Raw genomic sequence first — 17,710 nt, 5'->3', positions numbered from 1 at the left:
GCTCAGGATAGGGACCAATGGCGAGCTTATGTGAGAGCGGCAATGAACCTCCGGGTTCCTTAAAAGCCAGTAAGTAAGTAAGTAAGTATTATAGGAATCCTTGTTCACAGTAACAGTTTTTGGAGGCAATCTCTTGTTTTCACACATAGACCTACACAGAAAACAATAAAATCTGTCATCTTTTTCGTCATACAGAATGCATGTATATGTTTTTACCCAATGTTTTTGAAAAGTCCTGCCCCTACGGCTGCCACTTTCAGTATCGGTATCATTTTTCGTGGAATTACCAGAAATAGTAACAGGGATTTCATTGTCACAAACTGCCGTAGATGGATCACTTTTACTGCTACACGCTGTCGATTCGATATCACCGCCACCATCACGATTATCAGTCGAAGTCCTTTTGTATTTCACTATATAATTATCCATTTTAACGATTTTGACACGCAAGACATGAAGACATAATATAATTTCAAGTATAGGTGACACAGGTCAAACAGAACACAAACTAACGTCTACACGTTCTGACTTCTGACTACTTCGTACAATTGTTGAAGTCTGGAAATTCAAATTCAGTATTCAAATTCAGCCGCCCGTCAATGCGATGAGTGAATCCATTTTAATTACGGTCAAGAAGCAAACCATTATAGTACCAGTTGGTTAAGATGAAAACGTTTATATATTTTTTTTTACAGAATAGTAACGTAAAGAAAAAATAATACTACAATTTTCAATGAGGTATGCTGTGCATACCCACTCAAATTTTGGGGTTTGCTTGAGCGACCGAGCATATCCGTAGTCGGCGCCTATGCAACATAGCCCTACTAGTACATATGCCTACAGAGAGGAACAGAATTTTTTTTCCTATCACGATTTGAGTTTTTGCTCAATGACATATGCGTGACTATTAAATGGAAAAAATACTACCTTTAACCTTTTTATCAGATCAGAATTAGTAACGAGTAAATTTGTAAATAGAAGGGAGAGGAACGTCGGACGACCCGAAAATGGATCCAACGATGGTTTTCAATTTTCCCGAATTTGGAAAGAAACTGAAGATTTAAGACAGGCCTGCACAAGATTTGCGCTCTCCGAGCCGGCTCACAGCTTATGAGCGGAATGCAGATATTGGCTGCGCTCTGTAAGAAGGGGTGATCTCGTACAAAATATACACAAAAGGAAGTACTATTACGAGTGTTTATGAAATGAATTCCCGTTCAGTGTTTGCAAAACTATCTTCGACTATTATTAATTAATAAAGAAATATTTATTTTACAGAAGTAATAGAAACTCTGTAGCTACTTAAACGTACAATATCATTTTGTTATATTTTTATTTATCAGTACATCAAAACGAGGTTTTATGCTGCTGGCAGCTGAAAGGAACAGTAGCCTACTGATCGTAATGAAACATCAGTACAGATGTTCGATGCCTGCCTTTATTAAAGTTGATTATAGAAAACAGTTGCTCACAAATATAAATGTTGAGCCAAACATAGCAATCATTTTCACAGCCAGCCTGTGTAGTCGTGGATATTATTGCTAATGTTTAGTCTTGTAAAACTCAACCAGGCTAGTAGTAGACCTCTTATTCAAACGATCTTTAGCTCTTAGGTCACATTGAAGATCAATAATTTCGAGCTGTAAATTGTTAAATGTTAAATGTTATGTTCCGTCTTTTAAATTCCTCCATACTGTACTGTAGCAGTAGGTAAGCAACGTGAAACAGTTACTGAGAATAGGCCTACACACTGCACTCCACTAGATAACTGAGTGGTCGTTTCCCTCTCCTCTACCTATAGCAAGTCTATGTCATTCTGACGTATCTTCTATCTTCCTCTCCGTTTCGGCGAGCGGTAAACACAGCTCTCCCGCTCCGAAGGAGCGCGCGCGCTCTTCGAGCGCTGTTTGTGCAGGCCTGCTTTAAGATGTGATGATTTATGATTATGATGATGATGATAATGATGATGGTGGTGGTGGTGAACGTTATTACACAAACACATTATTATTGCTGGTTCAGCGTTTATAAACCTAATAGAAAACATAGCTGCAATAATTTACTTAAAAACTGAATGAAAAGTTGAAATGGCATGGACAAGAGTCTAGAATGTTTCTCATATTATCTTATCATTGGAATAGAATTCAGCCGCGGCGAAAATGTGACTCACGAGCACATTGTGGCTCGCAGTGCTTTTCTCTCGCTTCCTACCTACAACCCCCACCCTCTCACTCACTGGAGTCAAACTCCGTTCCATTTGTATTTGTCTCGGACCTGCGAGTGGCGTATCGTCGTAGTATCTCTCTCGAAACCATGTACCTCTATAAAAAAAAACGAAAGTTTCAAGTAGGATGGGAGGATGCATTCTTTTGCTTACAATATGATGAAAATAATAAATGTATGATTTGTTCACAAATATTACTAGGAAAATGGTTGTATAATATAAAACGGCATTATAAGTTATTACATGTTACTGATGAAACATTAAAAGGTTAAGTGTTGTTATTATTATTATTATTATTATTATTATTATTATTATTATTATTATTATTATTATTATTATTATTATTATTATTATTATCATCATCTCTGTACGTCGATTCTTTTACAGCACATGTACGAATAATGCGGTTAGATTTTCCATTTAAACTCACAGATTTACAATGTGACGTTAAATGAAAGCTAGATGTAAGGACTTGACAGATATTGGACTTTTCAAATCTTTGGAAAAAAATAAATATTTGAAGCTTCGTTCTTTCGCTTGCTCTGTTGAAGCCATGTTCGCTGTAACTTACGTTTGTGAAAAATTATTTTCAACAATGAAAATAGTAAAAATCAAATTTAGATCACGACTGACAGACAAATACCTTCGTGATCAACTACGATTGGCAGTAAGTGCCATAATTCCTGATTTTGAAACTTTGTCGCAGAGACATTCTGAAGACAGTTAATTTTAGGTTGTGATAATGTGTCCTATGTGTTCTTGTTCATTTCTTTCTTCGTTACACGTCCTGAACATTAACTTCCCCTTCGGTTGTCCGCCTCCCTCCATAGGTGCTATGCACGTTGCAGCTTACACAGTGGCTCGGCGCACCATGGCCTTTTCGCCACGGCTGAAATAGATCTTTAGTTTAAGGAAGATAACTAGAACTATTATGAATTACTTTCATTAAGAATTTCAGGAAAAAAAAAATTCTGCCAGCGACCAAATCGGAGTTTTATCTCTTTCCAGACTCAGAACTCGTAAGGAATTCTATATGTGCTTCGGTCCCATACAATGAGCGCCTTCAGAGAAACCGCGGCTGAAGAGAGAGACAGAAAGATAGAAAGAGAGAAAATGAGAGAGTGAGAGAGAAAGCTCTTTGCAAAACTCAATAAATTTCTTGAGGTTACCGTTGAAATTAGTTAAGCCTCGAGACAAAACTTAATTTAAAGTTGTCATGAAACTTGTTTCACGGTAACTTCACTTCCAAAGAGAGTGGGAAATTGTTTTGAATATGGAATATCTTCTTTCATCGGATGAGGTGTTTTCTTTTGCAGACCCGTTTGATGTGGAATACCGAGCACTGCAAGCAGCCACGCCACTAAATAGATACAGTGGTAATTAACAACTTGGAAATTAACGCTTTTCATCATGAGCTATTCATTAACAAACATTTAACTGTGAATTCTACAGCATCAATAGCCTTATTCAGTTAACAAGCACATAGATTCTAAAGACAGCACTGATATACAGGGGAACTGTTAAACTCAATAGTTAATGCCGTCACACAGAGAAATAAAAAAGCTTTAGGAGCGCATGTGTCCCTAAGCCCTGTTATAATTATAACTGTGATGCAGTAATTGGAAGCAACCGCAGCTTCATTTAGCAGTCAGACGGACGGACGGATGGAGCCAAGTGGGTAATAAGCTTATAGAGCTCGTACACTCAACCGAATTAGTAGAGCATTCGAACCTGCGCTGTTTCGTATTAAGGGAGAACGCTACATAGCTGGCAATTGTGTAGCTATGATTTTCCCGGAGTAGAATGCAACCTCAATGACGGACTATTTCAACGGTATGGATGAAGTCCTTACACTTTTTCACCATAACCTTCTAGCAGTGGCGGTTCGTGCCTAAAGTGGCAAGGAGTTCACTACTTTTATGATATTACATAGTGTTTCAACAATTTTAATGATTAATCGTACAGTGTCCTACCGGCAGGACATGTTGTCCTCATCGTCCTACCATGTTCAAGTGATTATATAGGATTTCCTGTCCTGACGAGACAATGTTCACCTAGACCAGTCATGTCAATTGATGCCCATAGGACCAAGCGCGCGCTTTAGAGCTCAGGAGAGCCTGAGTGCTTTACAGCGGAAAGGAAAGAGACAGACGAAAGAAGTAGTATATGCCGCTTGGTCGAGCTATATTCAGGGATGGCCAGCACTGATTCAATAGATGAAGTGAATAGAACTGATTAAAACTGTATCCATGGTAATTTTTAGATCTGTCTGAGAAGTTTAAGTGCATTACAAGAATGAAATTTTTAATTTTAATGCTCATTTTTCACAAGTTTGATTTTTTTTTATTCAAAAGAAATATTTTCTCAACTTTTTTAATAGAAAAGTGAAATTGCCAGATATAGGCCTATTTATTTAGTAGCCTTACAGAATGTTTTCGTAAATCTAATAAACCGTAAATACGTATTACTGAAGATAGTGTATTGAAATTTTTGAAAATATTCGCAAGGAAATTGTTTGTAAGGAAATGAATTAACAAAGCAACTACTGTTACATCATAAGAAAAAGATACGTGCCTATGTGTTGTAAAAATGTCAGCTCTATAGCTTCAGCATATTTCGAGAAAATAATTTAATATTCTGATGATAGGAAGTTGCTCACCAATATCACCTTAAAAGCATAATGCGATAAGAGTTTTGTTATGGAATATTAATTACACTTAAAACATATACAGCACCTAGGTAACTTTGCTTTGTACTGTAATATTGTTTTGATTATGCAATATTAGTTACACTTAAAACACATACAGCATCTAGGTAACTTTGCTTTGTACTGTAATATTGTTTTGATTAGTTTATTGATTACTTTTATAAGGCTAAAGGTACCATCAAATCAATTCCAACTTATCATGTCATACTAATTTTGGGGGGGGGGGATATCACTTTCTTTATGAATGATGTGTTTCATCCATTTAGTACAGTATAGTTGTACTGCTATGGAATTTATGTGAATATTCCTTTTTAATTATTTATTATGTTATTAACATTTAAAACACAACTGCAATATTAAGAAATTGATATTAGTACTTTTGTTTTACAGACAATATAGATAATATCAAACAGAAATAAGCCATATAAAAATAACGACATAAAATTTCGCTTTCCGTTTGAAGTTTGTGCACCACTGTTTTCTTAATCCAACAGGCTGCTTATTCATATAGGCCTACACAACCCTTCCTCTTTCCATACTTTGCGCTTGATGCCCGCGCACGACGTCAAGGTCAGAAGAATGCGCTTGATTTGACATCACTGACCTAGACCATTGACAAGAGCGTTTCTTTCTCTATTAGCGAAAAATAATAATAATAATAATAATAATAATAATAATAATAATAATAATAATAATAATAATAATAATAATAATAAGTTGGTACGACATATTTTTGCTGAGATATGGCGGATTCGTCCGCCACAATATACATTCTTCGCGGTTAATACGTATCAGTAACGGTGAATTCTAGACGACTCATAATTCAGTATAATAGGCACTAAAGCACTACGTCATGTTCCTTGTTATCTGACGGGAACATGGTGACTCAGACTTACAGGATGTAAGGGGTATACGTGCAAAAATCTTGATATTTGTTTAAGAAAAATACACACAAAACGCTCTATTTACTTTTCCTCCTGAACTAATATTTTTTCATAAATGTGACACGTTTTGTACGGTGTGATGTTTACGACTGATCATACTATGAAACGCCTGTCACTGTAGACTATAGGCTTGTTTTTCAGAAATTATTTAGAAGAGCACTTTAAAGCTCGATTCACATTATACGTCACATCAACGTCAGGTCACGTCACGGACCAGCAGCGTTGCATCAAAACATTGTATAACGCATTTCATATTGTAGCGTTCACATATACTGGCAACGTCACGGACCGTCAACGGCACGGACCGTCTGGGATTCTCGAGGAGAATGTTTTGACGTGACGTGGACGGTTTGTTCTGCTAGACTCTAGCAGCAACGTTAAACATTAACATGTCGTAGCCCCTACGAGAGACAATCAATTGCACTGTAATTTTTAGAATTCATATATAAATGTCTAAGGAAAGCATAGAAAAAATTTGGAATCAAAATCTCTTTTGGGAAGTGAGAAAAAAAATTACTAACAGCGAAGTCACCCGTTCAAAATAGCATTGACACTCAAAATTGATAAGCGACAATTTTTTTTTTTTTCACGTTACATGGGGGGTCAAAGCGAGAGAAATGTTTAGAAAGAATAGAAATTACTTTTAAAAGTGGCTGATATTCAAAACCTGTACCGGTTTGCGACTTAGGGCGAGCTTAATGGGGGGGTTTGCGTGGCGGACTTTCTTATGCAGAGTGACAACTTTTATCTGTTAGAACTGCAGATTCTCATAGAAATCATCGGTCTGATTCCAAATTTGTGTTCAAAATATTTCCATTGCTTAAGGTTTTCGAGTTAATTGTGAGTTTTGAAATGTAATTATAAAATTCCTAGTACAATATATAAATAACATCTATGTTGATTAACCTCTAGTATGGCATAATTTGAAATTGAGAAAAAAGAAAAGAAAGAATTTATTATTGTATTACTGTCATTATTATTATTATTATTATTATTATTATTATTATTATTATTATTATTATTAGTGTAGGTGGAAGAGAAGGCAAAAGGACCTAATTTATTTGAATTTATCTCCTAGCGTTTTTACTCGTATTATTATTATTATTATTATTGTTATTATTATTATTATTATTATTATTATTATTATTATTATTATTTTAAAAGTAATTTCCATTCTTTCTAAACATTTCTTTCGCTTTAACCCCTTCATCTAACATTAAAAAAAAACTTTTGCCGCTTATCAACTTTTGATATGTCAATATCTATTTTGAACGGGTGACGTTTCTCACTGTCCAAAAAAGATTTTGATTCCAAATTTTTCTTAAGCTTTCCTTAGACATTTTTATAATGAACCCTACAAATTAGAGTGCAATTCATTGTCTCACATAAAGGTTACAACATTTTTTGAGAGCATAAACTACTTATCTATTCTTGATGACGCCGGCAAACTGACGGTCGCTTGCCGTTAAATGTGAATGAGTTTGCATTGGACGTGACGGTGATGGTGATGGTCCGTGACGTTGATGTTCCGTATAATGTGAATCGAGCCTATAGTCTGTCTTTAGCATGTTGTTTTCTTGTACGCCAAATATAAAATCTGTCATAGCACTTATAGGATTAAGCTATATGGAATTATACTCCTCACAAGATGCATAACTCACTTTTGAAAAAAAAAAAGTGGACAAAGCTCGTTCTTTCTCTGTAGGCCTACCCTTTTTTGTGTAGTAAAATGCACTAACAGATTTCAAAACAAATTTTTGAAAGTCAGATCTCTAACACCTTAATTCTTCTTATGATAGATATCTTTCAAAATTTTCTAGTATGTATAACAATTAAGAAAAATTATACAGACATTGAAAACAATCCGGCACTCGAATTACAAACAACATGATATAATATTCGACTATTTACTAACTTCATCAGCAGATTATTTTGATATTCTGCTGGATTTCTTAGGCTGCTGTATCAGCCAAAATATTTGGACCGATCAAAATTTAATTCCATCATACGGTTGAAGATGTCACTACTTCACAACCCAATCAGTGAAAACCTCATTTCTTATATGTAGCTCTTTTTGTTTCATGCATCCAACAATAGACAAGATGCGCGTGAAATTTGTTCGGTAGAATCTTTTTCACAGGCTCAGAGTGTACTGGGGCCTTGTTCAGTAAAGAAGGGAAAGCTCCGATGGGTTTCTTTTATGACAGAGAGACTCGTTACAAACGTGTAGGATTATCAGTTTCGTCTCAGTCAATAGTGACAGCTGGACGAACCGAGTGTAAGCAGTTGTTGCCCATTTCTAAAGGATCCGAAGCAATCTTCTCTGTCTTCGATTTTGTGTTAACTACGTGCGATAGATTATCTCTAGATTTATGGACACTTCTAGTAAAGGGAAACTTACAAACCGATGAACATTTAAAAAGAAGGAATTTAAAAACTACGACATTTGGTTATGCAAATTGCAGTAATTTAGCTGCTCTTTTGGAAGTTTGAAATGGGTTAGATTATATTGGATTGGATTAGATTAGAATAGGATTAGATTATAATGAGTGTCAATAACTGACCTTATGCACATTAACGTTCAGGATCTACGATACGCCCTTCCCCTATCTAATCCCTGAAGAGCCTAGTATAGTTAGCGAAGTAAAGGCTGGTTCACAATAAACCAGGAACGAGAACCAGAATGAAAACGAGAAGCAGAGGACGTGAATATGAAAATTTTTTATTCACAATAAACCGAGAACGTAGACGACTATGCATATCGATATGCATGTCAATAACGATATGTAAAGTCGATATTACGCATTCTGATGTTATTTGTGTATAATTGATCAATGGCGTTCTTTCATGAGTACAAGGCAGCCAACATAAACATAGGTTAACCAACTTCGAAATTTCAACTGAAACATTTCATTAGGTACGGTCCTATAAATATGCCCATGCATCTTTATTATCACAACCTATTTTAAGTCTACCATGACGTAAAATAATTAGAGAAGAAACATTTGTAATAGAACAAAAATGAACACAACAGTAGTTATTGAATTGAAGCATGAATATGTAGTGTGTAATACAACCAATACAGTAATAAAATATGATTCACTTACGATCGGTATTCAAAGATGCAGCTATTTCTCATCTTTATACGAGGCGCGCCGCTTATCGTAAACGTGTGGATTTTCCTCAACATTCAATATTAGAATCTCATCAAATAAAACTTGCTCCACGATGCACAGCACAGAACAAAATAATGCATAGGTTATGTCACGGTCTTCTTGCTACAAAATATACGACGACAAAATAACTTTTAGATGGCAATAGAATGAATCTAGTAGGCTGTGATCGGAAACGTGAACGCCGAAGTTGAAACTTGGCCAACTCTCCGTTCCCGATCCCGGGCTCCGACAAGCTTTTCGTTAATTGTGAATGCTCATATTTTAATGTACACATTTTAACAATTTTACCGTTTTCGTTTTCGTTCCGATTCTTGTTTCCGGTTTATTGTGAACCAGACTTTAATTATAGCTACTGTTAATTGAGAATTTAGAGCGCCCATTTAATTCCATAAATCAGCTCACGAAAATGTGAACTCTAAGGTATGTCAAGGACTTGCATTTACAAAATAAATACCTATCAATTTTATCTGGCTTTCCACATATCGAGCATAAAGGGTAGGCTACATGTTTCCTCAGTCTTGTAAAAGAAATGTATGGTGTCCAGATATCAGATTAATAAACCATTTTATGTTTTCTCTTAACAATCTATTCCATTTGGTTATGTAATTAGGTTTTTAAGTATCTGTGCTGTTAACACTAGTCATCCAGTTCTTAATATTCTATTTTATTTATCTGTGACATAAGTCAAATAGAATTTCAGATTCTACGAGTAAATTATTATCCTATTCCTTTTTGCCAATCAGTTGATCATTCATTCCTGTAAATTCCATCGTGTTCTGATATCCGCATTAGCTTGAGTGAATTTTTGACCGCCGATCAATACATATGATTGACTCTAAGCATTTCATGGCCAATTTGGAACTTTGAAACCTGTTTATTTATCAGACAGCATAAGAAAAAGTTTATATTTGTACTATTCTTGGTACTTTTCCATATATATATATATATATATATAACAATTAAAAAAAATGAAGAACTGTGGTATAATGATAGAGACTAGAAAGAAATATTGTGCTTCAACCACAGTCTAGTATATACAGTCACGAAGCTCAATACGTAGTAAATATTTATTCATAGATAGTTCCTAACCACTAGGATCGCTACTATCTCCTCATTACAGACAATGCGAAATAGTACCTGCTCAGTCTATTGTTCCTAATACCCTCAAAACTCAAACTTCGTGACTGTAATTGTGTTTCAGCTATATAATATGGAGACGGATGGATCATATGAAATGGACAGACAGAATAAGAAATGAAGAGTTAGTGAAGAAAGAATGATGTTGAAACTGATCAGGAAGTGAAAAAGGAAATTGTTGGGTCACTGACTGACAAGAAACTGCCTGCTGAAGGATGCACTGGAAGGAATGGTGAACGGGAGAAAAGTTCGGAGCAGAAGAAGGTATCAGGTGATAGACGACATTAAGATATATGGATCATATGAGGAGAAAAAGAGAAAGGCAGAAAATAGAAAAGATTGGATAATGCTGGGTTTGCAGTGAAAGACCTGCCCTTGACCAGAACACTGAATGATGATGATGTTGATTTTCTGGGAGATATCCCTTTCAGATTGAAAAGATAGGCTGTACCCCAAGTAACTGAATTCGTTCACTCTTTCCAGAATTTTGTTTTCTAAACATATTTTACTTTGAATTGGGTCTTTGCCAGAAAATGCCATAATTTTTGTTTTATCAGGTGAAATTTCCATGTATTGACCAGAAATTATATGGAGACTATGAAGCGATCTTTGTAAATCATCTTCTGAAGATTATTATTATTATTATTATTATTATTATTATTATTATTATTATTATTATTATTATTATAGATGTTGTTGTTGAAAGGCCTTCTATGAAGTTCAACACGTCAGTTAGAATTGTTAGAAAAAGGATGGACACTGAAAAAACAGTGATAACACGTTTAAAAGAAAGAATTCTACATTGTCATTGTCACATACGACGAGAATAAAATAAAAAATTCACTAAAATTAATTAATTGCTTATCATCAGCAAAGATTTCGGACAAAATGATATATTTGTGACAAAACTCAAACAGCGTGATGCAGAAGGCCGGTAGCAGAACCTATAAGAATTCAATTAGAAAGAGCAATTGGTTTTATAAAGTTTATTACTATTATTTCATTCTGGCCAGTATACTCATCGCGACACACTGTTGCAAGAGAGGAGGACAGCTGAATCGTGTGAGGGCCTTGTAATTCTGTTTTTCACATTGAGCTTACATCGCAATTGAACGAGTCTCGACTCAATGTGGTTCGGTAAATCGTAATTGATTCTTTTTCCCGTCTTCTCCCAGAGAGTAGAGCGCTTTCATTTCCATTTAACAAGCAGCGTCTTTCCTTTTAAACACCTATTCTGAGGAAAGTCTTTTTGCTTTACTTTTCTCTGAAATTCCTTTTCTTGTACTCAAGAAAAAGCTTACAACACACTGCTAACGTAGTTGTACACTCTGTTCATATAAATCTTGACACAAAACATACATTTTTAAACATTGTTTGGGGGCTTTATGTTAGGAAATCAGTATAATTTTCTGAAGAAAATGATTTTCTTACGTAATTCTAACTGCAGAGATCATCTCTTGCTAGCAGTAGCGGCCGGTGATCGAAATCCTCGGTGAGGCCAGATGCAACTAGTTTAAGTGCCTCCGATAGAAAATGTTTATTTATGATATTAATTATTATTGTTATTATATTATTAATATCATTATTACTGTATTATTATTATTATTATTATTATTATTACTATCAATGAAAAATAATAATTTCACTCACCAAATAAGCTGTTATGCTGCGAGTTTCAGTGATTATTTCAGTGTGATGAAGCAACCCATATTATATGTTGACATTTCCTTTTCTTTCCTTTCTTCTTATTTTTTTCCTTTGACAGCAACAAACAAGGCTAACAGAAAAGTTTATTTTGCACCACATCACCGCTTAACCATTTATGTTGTCCATATCAGGATGCAATTGAAACTCGCGTTTTAAGATTATCTATCAGAAAAATTGTCAGCGATGTCGTAGGTATCTCGGTCGACTCTCTCTTTATTTAAAACTTCCTTTCTTTCAATATTATTTCTTCTCGAAAAAGGACACTCTAACAATGAATTAACTACACCAGCATTATTTCTGGCATTTGTTTCTTTTTATATTTCCCCGAAATACATAACGACATTGGCCCTGATTCACTACACGAAGTACAATAGTACAACACCCTCGCTTAAGTCATAAACTAAGACATAAGAGGAGAGAATAGTGTGGGACTCTGCCTGCCAAAGAGCTGGAATGTTTGTTATTTATGGTCTATTTAGGAAGACAAGTCACCCTATTCCCACCCCACTCTACCCTTAAGGCCGGCCCATGGTTGGGAGGAGTGAAACCTGACCAGGCCAGACGAATTATGCCTCAGTTACAACGTTTTAAGCTCAACCTCAAAAGCCCGCGAAGACACACGAAAATACAGAAGCAGACCCGGCACGAGCGATCCTGGCCTCATGAACAAATTTGACTGCAAAACAGATCTATATACATCACAAGTCAGACCCGGCACGAAAGATCCTAGCCTCAGGAACAAATTTTACTGCAAAACAGGTCTATCTACATCACAAAGTTTTCAAATGCTTCTACAGCGATATATGCTTCATTCAAATAACTAATACATTACATAAAAACAAAATTTGATTTCAGTTAAGCCAAGTGACTGAGGCCCGGCCTCACTTGCCTCAGTCAATCAGCCGCCACTGCTTGCTAGGTCTTCCATTGAGGGTTCTAAACCAATTAATGTTTACTGAATTTCATTATTCAACATTTTATCTGCACCTTTTCATAATTTACCCTATACTTTTAATTGAATCGGTAATTTGTAAAACTGCATGAGTCAACATTTTTACGAAAATGAGTTATAGGTACCGTAGCAAGCACTAGGGATAAACACATCATTTCCAGTCAAAACAACATGAGTTCGATCATTACTAAGCATTCTTTAAAATCTTAAAACATTGAGTTCCTTTCAAAACCACATCAGTAAACTCTACCACTTAGACCCAACTACAGTTGACGACCATAAATTATGTAACGCTGCTGTTAATTGAAAGTCTCTTTTCTCATGCTAAGGAGATCTGAAGGTTAGATTTTTAGGGAATAGGCAGGATAGAAACGTCTATATTATCTCGAATAAGAGGACGATATACTGTAAGCGAAAGTGGAAATGTTAATCTATTGTCACTTTCTGCACAGAACTGGCGGCCCCTTCTGGCACCGAACCGTGCTCCTATTTCAGCCTGGCGGAGCCGCTACAAGGAGTGGATAGGAGACATGGCCGCCTCAAAGGTACGTAACTACGGAGACCGATTTTCACATACAAAATATTTAATATAAGCCTACAGCAGAATTTATGTAATGTTATAACAATACAGACGTGGACAAATTATTATCAAAATTGAAGATTTTTATTATATATTGTTACAAAATATGATTCTTCAATTTAGACTACAGTTGACATTTTTGTGTATTTCCAAATTATTAGCAAAATTGAAGATTTGTATTGTATATTTTTCAAAATTTAACTCCTCAATTTGGACTACATTTGATATTTTTGGATATTTACAAATTATTAGCAAAACTGAAGGTTTTTATTGTATATTTTTACAAAATTCGATTCTTCAATTTGGACTACAGTTGACATTTTGGATATTTCCAAATTATTAGCAAAACTGAAGATTTTCGTTTTATATTTTTTCAAAATTTGACTCTTCAATGCAGTTGACATTTTTGCTAATTTACAAATTGTTAGCAAAATTGAAGATTTTTATTATATATTTTTTACAAAACTTGACTCTTCAATTTAAACTACAGTTGACGTTTTTGCATATTTCTGTCTAATGTAATGATGGAAATATGCAAAATTGTCAACTGTAGTCTAAATTGAAAAGTCAAATTTTGTAAACAGAATTATCATAAAAAATAATCAATTTTGTTAATAATTTGTCCACGTCTGTATAGTATGTAGTAGGCTGTGTAAAAAGAACTGAAAAATAATTAATATATTATTGTCTGATGGCCGGTTTCTCCAAGAATTGTTAGAACGTTTTAACGAAGGTTAAACTCTACACAGTCTGTAAAATATAGTTTTTTTCATGTCTTCAACACTAGTTTGAATTAACAGATTGTTAAGCGTTTGTTGACTTTAATGGCCGGTTTCTCTAAGTATTGCTAGAAAACTTAACGACTGTTAAACCATCAACAGTTTGTTAAATACAGTTTTTTCATGTCTTCAACAGTAGTTTGGCTTACCAGATTGTTAACTGTTTGTTAACTTTAAATGTAGGATTTCAGGCAGTTAACTCATTTAACAAACAGTTAAACATGGCGGATGACACCACAGCTGTTCAGACAGAAGTTGTGAAAATAATATGTTATGTCTCTCTTTAAGGAATGTTTAGAGTAAGACTGATAACATATAATTTGAAAGATATTTTGGAATATTAATATAGGGAAGATAATCTTTGTAAGTCAACTGATTATCATACTGACGCTTATTTCAATGCTGAACTATTATCCATTTAATATTTAGAAAATGTTCGATCTCAACGTGGCAAGAAATTGAAGCCAGATTTGAATATCCTACAAAGAGAAATAGGCCACTTGCTCCAATTCAGCAGCTACTATTAACTCTAGATTCTATGTTACTTGTTCTTTTAAACTATAACCGATGTCAATAGTTCTTCAAAATACGCAGTGATCAAATAATAAAATGTTTCAGCGGCAATTGCTTCTTTAAGACGAAATTACATATGATTTCTACATGGACCTGAAGCAGAGAGAGTGATTTGAGAATTTTGTATGATAAGGAATTCTCCTCGGGGTTTTGTGTGCAGTTGACTACACACACATCCCTGTAATTATTGTCACCTGGTGGTCATAGATTTTTCTAAATAGAAATTCATATTTAGCATTACAACTATAACCTTACTTATAATAATTATTCAATAATAGTCAATACAATTTTCATTTATCAACTCTCTGTACTATATGGATCATGGCCTACTGTAACAGGTTAGGATTTTATACATGTTTCATGACTTACTCTACAGTACAGAATTTAAATAATAATAATTTCAGCCAATAAGAAATTGCCTTACATGTGCAAAATCATTACCAACTGCTGTTGAGTAGCTAGAACAGTATTAACGACAGTTAAAGTTAAGTGTTGGTTATTTTAAACGGAATTATGTTGAAGAAATGGAAAACATATTAACAAAACATTAAAAATAAACCAACTGTTAATTTAACATTTGTTATGCCAAATTAAACATTACTTGGAGAGACTGGCCATAACTCTTTTTACTGAAAGGCGATTTCTAATTCCAATTTTTTACAAGATTCATGCAACTAAATTCTCGCTCACAATTTACAGTATGCGATGTAGTTATATAAATCAATTAGAAGAAATAGTTCACTTAACTTACATGAATTGCACCGCTCTTTGAAATCAATTCCCGAACATCTATTGCTCAATACCTTTTTGAACATTGCCCATGCCATTAGCATTTCATTTGAATTCAGATAATTTCAGACACATCTCCGATTTCATTTTCTCCATTACAATCTTCGTTTCTGAAGTCCAATGTGGTTGTCGCATTTTTGTACATTTACATTCAGAGTTTGTTGCATTTTTAAAAGTCGAGTAGCAAAATGCGACAAATGCGATTGTGGCTTAAACCTTAGGAATAATGCAAATGTATGCACGAGTCAACGAAAAACATATGCGGTTGTACGTTTGTTACATTAGTATGTAAGAACGTACTTCCCTCAGATAGAAAATTTCAGCTCAAATGTATAGCGAAGTGTCTAATTCTGTGTAAGTTATCTTCCGGTTGTTATTCGTGGAAATCTGTATAGTAATTCTGGGCATGCTTGCGTTTATTTTCCAGAAGCCCAGACTGCTTTGCAGCAGTTGTCATCCAAGATGGCATTGGACTGTTCCACATGTCATCAACTCTACAGTAGTTCTGTCATCTCTCCGGACACGAAGCTTACCCCCTAAAACGTCGGTATTGTCGCAGAAACAAGATTTAACCAAGAAGTTATCAAACATCCATTCTGTAGAGTAGTCCATAAGTCTCTATTAATTTTGATGAAAATATAACAATGTTATGATTTGCTTATATAGGGGACACGCTGCAGAATTTTAATCGAAACTTTGATTTTCATCAGTTTTTAAATTTATCTCCAAAAAAAGTGTTATGTATTGAGGAAAGGAATTGCAATACATTCTTAAACTAGACTGCACACTTCGTAGGCATAAAAAATACAAGAGGCGTGATTTCCCAGAATATTTGCTGTCATGACCTTAACTATGTCGCAAATGCGATACTTGAGTTAATAAGATTATATTAAATTTTATTTTGCAACCATAAAATTAATTAAGCCCCAATCAATAAAATCTAGGTATTGTTCAGGTATGTTATCAGAGAACATTAAGTAGGCCTACATAATTTTTTGGTAGCTCTGCCTATCTATCTAGTTGGAAAGGTATTGGGCATCTATTGTCGTTTCATGAATAGCTAACTTAATTACTTACTGGTTTTTAAGGAACCCGGAGGTTCATTGCCGCCCTCACATAAACCCGCCATTGGTGCCTATCCTGAGCAAGATTAATCCAGTCTCTATCATCATAGCCCACCTCCCTCAGATCCATTTTAATATTATCTTCCCATCTACGTCTCGGCCCCAATTCCTCATAGAAGCTATCCTTTATATGGTCGTATTTCTCTTCTGTAGGGGCGTGAGCATTTATAACTACGATATCGCACCATCTACTCTTCTGTACTACATACGATAACCTATCACTGACAAATTCGACCTTTTTTACTGCTGATTTTATTCTTTTATGGACAAAGAATCCTGTTCCTAATTGGTGATTATTGTTTCCTTCCCCATAATACAACAAGTAATCTCCTATTTGTGTCATGCCGTTCCCATCTAACCTAACCTCCTGTACTCCCACAAAGTCTATTCTATACCTAGCTAGTTCTTTTGTTTGTTACCCCTCCTGTTCTATTATAGACTTGTAACATTCCAAGTACCAAATCTCAAAACCTTATTCCTTTGCTGTGGTCGTGTCAGAGAATCAGTCCCATTCCGAAGCTTATTTTGAGGTTTCGTAACAAGCTGTTTTTTACGGTGATGGGTTGTTAGCCCTTCGCCCAACCCCCAAGCTGGAGGACCATTCCTCATCGGCTGTCCGCGACTGCTTATTCAATATATTCACAGCTAACCTCCATATCTGGAGGCCGTCTCCTCGATCCGCAACCTGAGGACGCGCCATGCAGTGGTGATAGGGACCCATAATACATGTTCATGAATAGCTACCTTTTTAATACTTCGAACACTTTTTTTGGCTACAGCAAAGAATATCAATTTCATCATCAAAATGTATTGAGACTTTTGGTCCACTCTGTACTGCAATAAACCCGTTGTTTCGGGTTTCGTAAAATCATTGATATTACTTTACCTAAGCATATCTTATGACAACTATATTAGAACACAATAAGACAATATTTTGCGTGTAATGCCAGATAATATTAATATGAACCCTTGTCACTGTGCCGTACTCATAACGTGGCAACTCAGGTGTCGGCGTCAACTC

General features: G+C 35.0%; 1 protein-coding gene across 1 annotated transcript in view; it reads left to right on the top strand.

Annotated features, from left to right (window-relative positions):
• fuss (SKI family transcriptional corepressor fussel) overlaps positions 1–16,105 on the top strand; it is a 166,480-nt gene extending 150,375 nt beyond the window's left edge. The window contains exons 7-8 of the mRNA XM_069838675.1: positions 13,297–13,389; positions 15,993–16,105. Coding sequence (XP_069694776.1) covers positions 13,297–13,389; positions 15,993–16,105 — 206 coding nt within the window. The remainder of the gene's footprint in view (positions 1–13,296; positions 13,390–15,992) is intronic.
• Positions 16,106–17,710: the final 1,605 nt, after the last annotated feature.

This window comes from Periplaneta americana, chromosome 11 (assembly GCF_040183065.1).
Source record: "Periplaneta americana isolate PAMFEO1 chromosome 11, P.americana_PAMFEO1_priV1, whole genome shotgun sequence".
In the NCBI taxonomy this organism is placed as follows: Eukaryota; Metazoa; Arthropoda; class Insecta; order Blattodea; family Blattidae; genus Periplaneta; species Periplaneta americana.
Note: the sequence above shows the minus strand (reverse complement) of the source record. Positions and strands in the feature narration are given on the sequence as shown.